Source organism: Lipotes vexillifer, unplaced genomic scaffold, assembly GCF_000442215.2.
Source record: "Lipotes vexillifer unplaced genomic scaffold, Lipotes_vexillifer_v1.1 scaffold567, whole genome shotgun sequence".
Taxonomy (NCBI): Eukaryota; Metazoa; Chordata; class Mammalia; order Artiodactyla; family Lipotidae; genus Lipotes; species Lipotes vexillifer.
The window spans coordinates 1826772-1837848 of record NW_006776652.1 but is presented as its reverse complement, the minus strand read 5'-3'; the positions used below and the strand labels follow the sequence as shown (position 1 = coordinate 1837848).

Below are 11077 nucleotides of genomic sequence, written 5' to 3'. Positions count from 1 at the left end.
GGGGGGGATGGGGGGTGGGTGGAGGGGACGGGGAGGGCGGTGGGGGCATGCTGGGCGAGCTACCTGATTTGGGGTCTGGTGCAGGGAGGAGGATGCTCCAGCATTGCAATTGAAGGTGTTTCTAAGAAACTCTTCAGAGATATCCCAGCTTCTTCTAAAAAGAGGGAAGGACATCTCTTCAGTTTCCTTTTAGGGAAACTGAGGCATGTGTGAGCACACAATCCTGGGGAGGGAGCTGCACCCCCTCCCCACCTGCCCCTGGGCTGTGGAAGCAGTGTTAAATAGTAAAACGTTATAAGCTCTTGAGTTCGAATCCCAGCTGGCCCCACCACTTAGCTGTGTCACCTTTTGGCAAGTTAATGAATTCTCAGAGTCTCTGATTCAACACCTATAATACGAGAATGATTCCCACCTTCGTATGGGTGTGGTAAAGCTTAGGTGGGGGAACATAATGTGAGACACCCAGGCGAAGGGCTGACACATCTGCTCCAGGAGTGGCCAGTCCCTTTCCTGCTGGCCTTGGTGGAATACCCCGCATTTGTGTTCCGTCTGGCCCCATGACTGTGGGTATGTATGTTTGGGCAGCTTCGATGAAGCTAATCGCCATGACTAAGTGCCTTGCACCAATGCCCAATGGTGTGGGACTATGTCTTAGCCCCAGGAAAACCCAGGACAGGGCAAAGAGCCTGCAGGCCTATCCTGGAGCTCTGGGCAAGTTACTTCTGATCCGTGGGCCTCAGTTCCCTGAGGTGCTGGATCAGTGATGTCATCTGTCACATTTGCCTTAGTTCCCTTCCAGGGCTTCCTTCTTGGCTGGCTGAAATGTTCCAGCCTCTGCTGCGTTTGAATGTTTCCACCAAGTAGAACCATTGTACCAAGCTTATCAAATGATGGAATGTCTGACAGGAGGGTCAGTATTTGTTGGCTGTAACTATGACTCCATTCTCTATTTTAGAAAGAACATCAGTAATAACACTGATGATGAGAATGGAATACATTGTTCCTAATTTAAGGAAGCTCTAGTCATAATTAAGCCTGTATAATAATAATGTTTGTGGAGACTTGCAATGTACCTTGATCTTCACGACCACCCTCTGATGCCCACTTAACAGATGGGGCTAGTGAGGCGTAGACTGGTTACCTCGGTCAAGGTCACATGGCTAGTGGCAGCACACCGGCTTTAATCCAGAACTCTGGGTCCAAATCTTGAGCAAATTTTAGTCTCTACCTTATCGATGATGCCAAGAGCCACAGCCCAGTTAAGACCATGCTGATGAGGTCACCCCCTCCTCATAAAGGAATCAGAAACTCATTGATTACACTGTGACAGAGAAGCTCCTGATTCTTAAGCTTGGGCTGAGCTCCTACAGGGCCCTGCAGCCCGGGCTGGGCTCAGGTGGTTTGCACAGAGAAAAGGAACTCCGTCCTTGACCTATCTGGAGGGTTCCTCTCTCAGCAGCATCTGGGAGAAAGCTTGGGATCCTCTATGCCCCTTGTTTTCTTCCGGGCTTCAGGGTGGATGGCCACAGGTCCCAGGTCCACGCCTAGTCATGGGCTGCCCCGCTCTCCACCCCATATGATGAGTGGATCTTTGGGGTGATGAGTTCCTGCTGCCAACCACAAAGGCATCACAGGCGGTTCTGACCAGGAATGGCGCAAAGTCCATCCCTGCCCGCCATTCCCCTTTGGCTCTGGCGGGGAGGGGAGCATCTGGAGCTGTGGGGACCCTGAGAAGGGGCAGGGAGCCAGCTGCCCTGCTCCAAGACTGTGCCAGCTGTGGCCACCAGGGGGCGCCAATCCCCACAAGGAAGCCAGCGCCCCTCTGCAGCTCCTCCCCACATTGGCTCACCCGCTCAGAGACGACGTCTGGCCTGGCCTGGCAGCAGGTCTTTGCTGGGGCCCTGGATGCCTTGAGTCTGTTGAGGTGGCACAGGAAGAAGCCACTGAAAGTGGGAGAAAACAAGCAGGGGTGGTGGGAGGTGAGAGCTGGGGTTGAGGGCGCCTGGGTGACCCTTGAAGGTTCTGGCCCACACCCACCCGTGCTCCTGGATGGCTGGCGGCAATGGGGGTGATAGTCTGGACCACGAAATATGGGCTTGGGGCCAAGAGCTTTACATTCTTTAGTGAACCTTCCAAACATCTCTGGGGTGTTCCCATTTTACACATGAGGAAAGAGAGGCCCAGAGAAATCACGGCCAGGGCTAGGCATTCGCTGGACAGTGAAGCGGAGGCTCTTAATTACCATCTACCAGGGCATTTGGAGCTCGTGGAAATGGGCTATACAAACTTCTCAAGCTGAGCTCAGCCAACTGGGGAGCCCCAAAGCCAGGTGTGGCTGCAGGGAGGGGCAGATGCAGGCGCCGGGCTGGGGTGGGACACCCACACCCCCTCACCTTTGGGTGCTTCCTTGAAGGTCCGGTCCAGCTGCAGGTCTGTGGGAGCAGAAAGGACCAGGTCAGGGCTGGGGCAACAAGCGAGGATGGGGAGCCCCATGAGGCTGCCCCAGAGGCTCCCAGCACCCCTCCTGCCTAAAGCAGGGGCCAAGGGGCTGAGTCAGAGCCTGAAGAATGTCCCGAGGGAGGGAAGGAATTAGGTTTCTGGGAGGGCTTGAAAGGCCTCTGGCTGACTTAGGGCCTGAGCGAGCCAACAGGGGCAGTGGCCTCGCCCAAACCCTCCTGCCCCTCCCTCCCGGCGTTCCCACACACACCCTCTCCCTGACCTTTGCGGACCTGACCTTTGCAGACCTGACCTCACCAGGTCAGTTTGGGGAATCCCACTTCCCCCTCGCCCTCTTTCCCTTTCTGCACCCTCTTCCAAACACCTGTCCTTCCCCCTTTGCCCAGACCCACTCCTCAAGGTGCTCAGGACTTTCTGGGGCCTCCTAGGAAGAGCTACTGACCAGGCAACCCACTTGATCCCCTTGGCACGCAGACACACGACCACAGTTCTGACCTTAAACGCAAACCAAAATGCCCCTCTCCAGATCCCACACCTTCCTCCAGCTCCCGGAGGTTTCTGCTTTCCTTTGCAGCAAACTGCTGGCCATACAGAACTCAGTGTCTCCAGTTCCCCTTCCCGATAAGCAGGCTTTCAGCCTGAGCCACCCTCATCAAGTACCCCAGTGACCTCTGCCTTACCAGATCAAAGGGCAGTCCCGCTTGACCATCAACAGCATCTGTCACAGTGGATCACTTCCTCCTTTTGAAATTCCTCTTCACTTGGCTTCAGGGAGGCCACTCTGGTTTTCCTCCTGCCTCCCCCCGGGCTGCCCCTTCCCAGGCTGCATAGCTGATGCCTGCCCATCTCTCAAACCAAGTGCTTCAGGGCTCAGTCCCTGGGCCTCTGTCTCTCCATCTCCCTGGGTGATCTGGTCCAGTCTTCTACCTTAAAGATCACTGTCTATTCCAGGGACTCATAACCTTAGCTGCTCATCGGAGTTACTTGGGGGAACATTTAAATCAAAATCTCTTTGAGTGGGTCCCGGGTATTAGGCCTCGCCTCTGAACTGCAGACTTGTATATCAGTTGCCACTTTGGGTGAACCATATCGAAAACTGAACGCCCCTTAGACCTGCACCTCTCGCAGCCTCCCCTGTGTGTACATGCATTTATAAAGGGCAACTCCGTCGACTCACTCAGGTTTAAAGTCATCCCTGACTCACCTCTTTCAGTCCATCAGCAAATTCCCGTGACTCTGTCTCCGGAATCCCACCAGGCCCGCTGCTACTGCCCTGGTCCGAGACTCTAGCCTGGATTCAAGCCAGGCCTCCTGACTGGTCCCCCACCTCCGCCCAGCCCCACCTCTTCCCGGCCTGGCAGCCAGAGGGAGCCTCTTCAGCCATCACTTGTCAGAGCCTGTCACTCACTCTTCTGCTCAGAGCCTCTGGGTGGCTCCTCAGTTCTCACAGGGTAAAAGGCAAAGGCTCTGGGCGACCAGATCCCAGCACCTCTGTGATCCATCTCCTAACACGTGCCCCTCTCACTGTGGTCCAGCCCCTCCCTGCGGCTCCAGAACACGCCCGGCCTGCTCTGCCTCTGGGTGCCTGGTGCTCCCCAAGCGGCAACGCTCCTCCCCCAGCCCTGCAGGCCAACTCCTTCACACCCTTAGCTCTCTGCTCAGATGCCAGTTCTCAGGGGCCCTTCCTGACCAGCCTGCGTGAGGTGGCAGCCTCCCTGCACTGGGCACTCCCCTGGCTTTTTTTCCCTAGCCCTTCCCACCACCTGCCATGTTAAATACTTATCTGTTTATTCTGTGACCCCCCCACCCCCGCCTTAAGCTTCGCTGGGCAGAGACATTCTCTTTTGCTCCCTGTTTTGTCCTCAGCACCTAGAACAGTGCTCAGCACACAGCAAGTGCTCAACAGTTGGTTAAGGGACTGACTGAACAAATGTGTGACCTCATGGCTTCCCAGGCCCTCAGAGGACACCGGGAACAGCGTCTGGTCATTGTACCCCGAGTACAGAGAGGAGACTGGCGGCTCCTTCCTTTGGCCTGTTTCAGCAACCACTCATCAGAGAGCCTGGGGTGGGTGGAGAGACTTCCCTGGGCAGGTAAGTTCCCTTTTCTACCCCTTACTCCCCAAGCCCCAGGGGTCCGAGCCCACGTAGGCAGAGAGAGGGCTCTGGAAGGGTGTCTCACCCGGCATTTTCCGGTGAATCTGCTGGAACATTCTCCGGTACCAGTCCCTGGGGCTGTCAACACTCTGGGACGAGAGAAGGCGAAGTCAGGCTACCCTCCCAATATCGAACCACAGAATTTTCTCCTCCCCGAGTCCTTTCTCTGGCCACCCTTGAAGCCCCAGCGGGTGGGCTGTGGTGACATCTTTAACAACCATAGCTTCGTGTAGCGTGTTATCTTTGAACAAGATATATGGAAGGATCTCCACCAGCGATGGTCCCTAAGCTGTGAGATTTGGGGTAGTTTACATTTTTTTCCCTTAGCTTTTCTGTATTTCTGATGATTCCACACAGAACATGTTTCTATGTAATGAAAAATAAATGCGACAGTATCAGTGGGGGGATGGGGTGGGAATGGAATGGTATTTCACATCCTCTGCCTCACCTGCGACGCAAAAGAACCCTGGGAGGCAGAAGGGTATGTTACCAACTTGAGTTTCACTTGAGGGCGAGGAGGTGGAGCACTAGAGGAGGCGACTGGCTCAGGACAGGCCTGGGGGTGGAGGAAGGGCAGGTCCCCCGCGCCTGGACCCCACCTCCGGATCCTCCCACGCCTGCCACCCCTTGAGGCCTTCTCAGTCAGGACTCTCCTGTTCATCCCTTCAGCCGGAAACTTACTCAGCACCCATTTCACGAGTGCTGTACCAGGTCCTGGGGCCGTGAAAATGGGGGTCCCTGCCAGGGTCAACCCTTACACTAGTGGCGCTCTACCACTGAGAACCTGGCGGGCAGTCTAGAACCACCCCCCAAAAAACACTGTGCAACTCAGACATGCAAGAGTGCCTGTAATTTTATGGGGGCTCATGATCCCCCAAACCCATCATGGTTGAACCCCTGCTTTAGTTTGGCACGGCTTGGGTACAGCCTTTGTTGTCAGAGGTGGAGCTCAGCGTGGGTCCCTGGGCCCCATCGATCAGTGGCCCCAACCCTGGACTCACAGATCGGGGTGCAATAGGCATGCCGCTCTCATCCACAGGCCCGATTCCCTCATACTTGACCCAGCGCTTGTTCAGACGTTTGCTATCCTTGGTCCACGTGGCTGACCAGTTCTGGGGGTGCTGGGAGGCAGGGGTCTTCTGGTTCCCAGAAGGCCGGCTCCCAGGACCTGGCCAGGTCTGATACCAGGCAGGGTCTGTGGGGCATGTACAGGGGAGCTTTAGCAAAGGGCAGGGGTCCCACCTGGGCTTGTTTGTCCCTTAGCTCCTCAGAACGCTGATCTCTGTGGGTTCAAAAGTTTCAACATCTCCTTGTCTGTCTGAGTCCACGACACAGATTGTCCAAATGTCCCCATCCCCAGCAGGACCACAGGCCTCTGTTTATTTTTTAGTAGTTAAAGTGAATGAAAATGGATTTTATCTTGAGAAATTTGTGCCCGTCCCCACCCCACCCTGCTTTGCTGGGGATGTCCTAAAAGTTTTCAGAATGAGCGCCAGAATAGTCACTTGCAGAGGATGCTGGGGGGAGACAATCCAGGTGAGGAGGCAGCGGGGTGTGGCAGAAAGGGCCTGAGGCTGGGGGCGAAGACGGAAACCAGACCTGGGCTCTGCCACCTACCGGCTGTGTGACCATGGGCACAGCAATCAACCTCTCAGTGCCTGTTTCCACTTCGGTAAAATGAGGGTAGTCATGGCAGAGATGCAGGGAGATCTAGTGTGTATGACTGTATTCAGGACAGTGCCTGACACACAGTCAATGGGCAAGGGACAGAAACTCATTCACCAGAACTTTCAGCCTCCAGGTGTAAAAACGTAAGGGCTTCAGGGCAGGACGGACGAGGGTTTGAATCTCAGTTCAGCCTCTGTGACTGAACATCCTTGAGACTCAGATTCTTCAACTGGGAAGATGTTGATAATCACACCTTACCTTGTCAGGATATCAAGGGATGATGTGAGATAAGGCCTGTAAAGTGCCTTTACAGTGTCCAGAATTCTCTACGTGCTTAACAGCTATTTGTTAAATGAATGAACTACTTGACACAGGGCCTGCCTCAAGGGAATATGCTCGGTAAAGGTTGCCACCGTCCTCAGGAGAGGGGCCCTTGGGGTGGGCCTGCACCCAGGAGGCCCCAGGATCTCCCAGACCCCGTGGCCCAGGCGGGGCTGACTCACAGGATCCCAGGAGCTGGCAGGCTCCCAAAGCTGCTTCTCTGGCCTTCTGCTGGGCCGAGTACAGACCGGAGCAGCCCTTAGGGGGCCTGTCTTGAGTTCAGCCCCCTCCCCTTCTATAGGCAACACACGCTTGCATTCCTTCACCCTCCATCCCCAGTCCAAGCTATCTCCTGGCCATCTGGAGGTCCGCTGGGCCCCTAAGCCTATGTCCCCTGCACAGGGCCTTCCCCTGGCACTGGGTGGGGCAGGCAGAGGAAGGGATGTGTCAGCCGGGTCTCTCCCTCAGCAGTTTCCCTCTCACAGGCCAGCAGCTCACACGGGAGGGGCAGTTAGCTGAGCTAACTGGCCCCAGGCCCTCAAGAGGCCTCCATCTACCTCCTGCCCCTCCAGCCTGACCCAGGGTGGAGCCACAAGGCAGGGCCCAGGAAGCTCTGACCCCCACCTCCACGGGGCTCCTAGAGCAGGTTTTCCTGAGCAGACCCACCTGGGTGCCTGGAAGCATCTCTCCTCGGTGGGAAGTACCCATTGCACACGGTCCTGGGCGCAGGGTCATGGAACTGGAAATTAAGGGTGTTGGAGCCACCATTCCGGATCACGGGCACCTGTGGGGAGGGGCCGGGAGCGGCAGGCAGCTCAGGCCCAGAGGGCTCTGCAGAGGGGTGGGAGGGATGGCTACTAGGGCACAGCCATACCCCATGGGGATGGCTTAACCCTCTCCAGGAAACCAGCGAGGCTCTCTAGAGCGATCACCCACCTCCTTCCCTCCCTCCAACCCTTTAATCCTCCCGCTGCTCCCCAACCTGTCCTGAGAGCCCCCCACCAACTACAGGCCCCCAGTAACCCTCTCCCTCTCTGTTTCACTCACCCGTGTCCCCCGGGGGGATGACCCTACATGGGCCCGGAGGTGGCTGGGGATGAAGTCATCCAGGCTGAGCGCAGCTGGGAGGCTGCGGGTTGGGGCCTGCATGCTTGGGTCAAGGCGGGGGGACCCCGGGTGTACCAGCTGCTCCTCTGCGTGTCCTCTGTGGGGAAGGGAGGGGAAAGGGAGAGCCCTGCTGGGTCCAGGCTGCCCGTGCCCTCTGGGCCCGACCTCGGGGTCGGGCCAGCTGGGTGGGAGCTCACGGACCCGGGAGAAAGGCCACTGCGGGCACCCGCCTGCAGGCTGCCCGGGCCGGCTCCCAGAGGCACAATGGGCCGCTTGTTAGGCCCCGGGCAGGAGCTCCGGGTGTGAGTGGGGGAGGGGAAGCCGGCCGGGAGGAGGGGAGGCTGGCCGGGAGCGCGCCTGCTGGCCAGCCTCTCTGGGGCTCTCAGTGCACAGCGCGGCCCTCTCCCCCGGAGCGAAGGCAGAGGGAACTGGGGCAGCTGGCAGGGAAGGGCCTGGGCACTGGGACTTTGTTTCAGTTCCCTCTGCCACCCCCAGGCCCTGTGTGGGCATCTGCTTGTCAGCGGGCACAAGGGGCTACTCAGGCGGGGGGGAGAGGCCCCGGACCACGGTGAGGCCACCCGCCCACTGCCCAACAGGGCCAAGGTTCCGGGGAGGCGGAGCGCGCCGAGCATTTCCAGGCCGCGGGATCCATTCCTTCTGAGCTCAGAGGAGTATCAGCTCTCTTCTTTGGCCTCTTTGCTCGGGCTGAAGCCTCAGAGGGCTCAGGGTGCCCGTGAGGGGTGGGGCGGGGAGCCGAGCCGCGGGGGAGCAGGAAGGTGGACCTGCTCACGCGCAGGCGGTGCTGAGTGTCACGCACATGCACGCACACGCACAGATGTGCGCACACGACCCTCTTTCTCCTACACCTCCAGGCTGTTTTTTGAACAGACGGTCTTCCTGGGAGTAGCATGCCTGACTGGCCAGCTGGGTTCTTCTGCCCCGGGGAAAGGTTAGGTCAGGCGAGAGGGCTCCCGGCAGCCGGCAGCCGGGAGAGGAGCCGGTGGGGCTTTTCCACCAGAGAGCTCAGCTGTCCCGCCTCACCTGTCCTATTGGACATGGCCAGAGGCCGAGCCAACCTCTGCCACCTGCCGGCGCTGGACCAATTCTGGCACTTTTGTTCAGAGTTAAGGCTTGCGCGTGCCTGTGGGGTCTGGGGACTCACGGGAGGGCGGCGAGGGCCTTGTGAGGTGCTGTGTGTGCGGGGTGGAGTGTAAGCACAGTGCTCCGAATGTGACTTGCGCAGGGGGTACCATGCGGGGGGGTGATGTGAGCAGCATGGGCGTTGTGGGTACAGAGGGGGATCAGCTGAATAGTAGGCGGGGGGTGTGCAGTGGAGGTGTGTGTGCACAGTGCAGGGGTGTGTGTGCAGTGCAGAGGTGTGTGTGCTGTGGAGGTGTGTGTGTGCAGTGAGGGTGTGTGTGCAGTGCAGGTGTGCGTGTGCAGTGGAGATGTGTGTGCGCATTGCAGGTGTGTGTGTGCAGTGTGTGCGCAGTGGGGGTGTGTGTGCAGTGGAGATGTGTGTGTGCAGTGAAGGTGTGTGTGTGCAGTGGGTGGGTGTGTGCAGTGGAGATGTGTGTGCAGTGGGGGGGGTGCAGTGGGTGTGTGTGTGCAGTGCAGGTGTGTGTGCAGCGTGTGTGTGCAGTGCGGGGGGTGCAGTGGGGGTGTATGTGTGCAGTGAGTGTGGGTGTGTGTGCAGTGGAGGTGTGTGTGCACAGTGCAGGTGTGTGTGTGCAGTGGAGATGTGTGTGTGCAGTGCAGGTGTGTGTGTGCAGTGGAGATATGTGTGTGCAGTGCAGGTGTGTGTGTGCAGTGGGGTGTGTGTGTGCAGTGGGAGGCTCATATGGGCCGCACAAGTGTTGTGGAGGCCAGAGGGGATGAAGGTGCAATGGGGGCTGTGATTACTGCTGTACGCAGTTCCTGCTCAGCCATGGGGTGGGGGCGGTGCTGCAGGGTACACACTAGGCTGGGGGCAGCTCCCTGACTCTAGTCTGAGTGGGGAATCCCTCTAACATTCGAAAAGACCTGCTGGGGACCCAGCTTTTCCGGGCCCACCTCTGGCTGTGAGGGGAGTAGAGGGCTGAGGCTGGAGGAGGGGCCTCTCACCAGCTGGATCCAATTAGGACTCCTACCAAAACCGAAACAGGCAGACACACCCCTGTTCCTGCTGCTCTCCCTCCCTTTGCGGGGTAAATTGAGGCGGGGGAGAGTGGGAGATCCGAGGGTTGGGGCAGGCTGGTTCCTAGCCGCAACCACTCCCCCGCCAGCTGACCACCGGAGGCCAAGTTGCGAGGTCAGCACTGGCAGTCCTGCCCATCAGCTGACCCAGCCTGCTTTCCTCTCCCTGCGGTCCACCCTGCCGTGTTCACTGAGAAGGGCCCTCCAGTAGGAAGGGGCGGGCAGGAGCTCTGCCCACACCACCTGATTTTCCAGGGTCTGCTGATCCTTGGTGGCCCAGCCTGACCCTCCCCAACACAGCTCCCGGGGGCGCACGTCTCAGGATATGCAGGGCTGGGTGGGGAAGGGTGGGCTGAGTTTTTCTCCTGGCGGCTGCGCCGGGAGACGATAAGGAGGACTTCTCGCAGGGAAGATGGAGGCACGGGGGTCAGTGGGTCCAGCATCTGGCAGAGGACAGGGTGCCAGGAAATTCCTGGGGTCCTCCCAGAATTCAGGCAGCCTTTCACCCCGGCAGCCACAGCTCCAAAGGCCTAGAAGAGGCGAACTAGCCCTGCTGTAGCTGGCAGGCTCCTTCCTCCCTCTAAGTGCTGCCCTGACCCTGGGGGCCTGGCCCTAGGCGCGTTCCGGGGTATTTTCCAGCTACAAGTCCACGTGGACAAGGACAGGTCTTCTCGAATTTCACCTTATCTGGATTGAGGGGGGACTTCTCACCTCTCTCCTCCCCGGAGTTTGGGACCAGGACCCCGGGGGGAGGGGCTCCTTGCCTTCCCCTCGTGTTGGATGCGGGTCCCTCCTCGACTGCGCCCCCCCGCCGCGTCTCCTCTCCGCCGCCTCTCCTTCCCGGCACCTACCTTCCCAGGCGAGCAGGTGGCGGGGACTGAGGACGCCCGAGAAGACAGGAGCATCTCTGCGCGGCTCCTGCCTGGCGCAGCCGCGACGGGCCCTCGGGGAGGGAGGGCGGGCAGGGAGAAGTCCGGGCTGTGCCGTCCGCCCTCGTGACCGGGTCAGGACAGGCTCCGCTAGGCCGGGCCCCAGAGGAGGAAGAGGGGAATCGACGGAGCCGGAGTTGGGGGAGGGGGGCGAGGGCGCGCGCTGGGAGGAAGGACCGTGAGAGGCGCGCGCGCGGCGGAATGTGTCTCCCTGCGATCTGGTCCGTGGGCCGGGCTGGAGTGGAGGGCGGGGGCTCGGGCCGG

At 59.0% G+C, this 11077-nt stretch overlaps 1 protein-coding gene across 3 annotated transcripts in view; it reads right to left on the bottom strand.

The window, feature by feature from the left end:
- The window catches only part of SORBS3 (sorbin and SH3 domain containing 3), a 21592-nt gene extending 10565 nt beyond the window's left edge, over positions 1-11027 (bottom strand). The window contains exons 1-8 of one of the 3 annotated variants that reach the window (XM_007450581.1): positions 10736-11027; positions 7650-7806; positions 7269-7341; positions 5615-5808; positions 4639-4702; positions 2394-2432; positions 1850-1943; positions 64-154 (exon numbers count right to left, since the gene is read on the bottom strand). In XM_007450581.1, the coding sequence (XP_007450643.1) occupies positions 64-154; positions 1850-1943; positions 2394-2432; positions 4639-4702; positions 5615-5808; positions 7269-7341; positions 7650-7751 (657 nt within the window). In that variant the 5' untranslated portion in view covers positions 7752-7806; positions 10736-11027. Of the gene's footprint in view, positions 1-63; positions 155-1849; positions 1944-2393; positions 2433-3150; positions 3168-4638; positions 4703-5614; positions 5809-7268; positions 7387-7649; positions 7807-10735 lie in introns of those variants that run through there. The other 2 variants (XM_007450582.1, XM_007450583.1) reach the window with 2 other exon arrangements.
- Between the last annotated feature and the right edge of the window lie 50 nt (positions 11028-11077).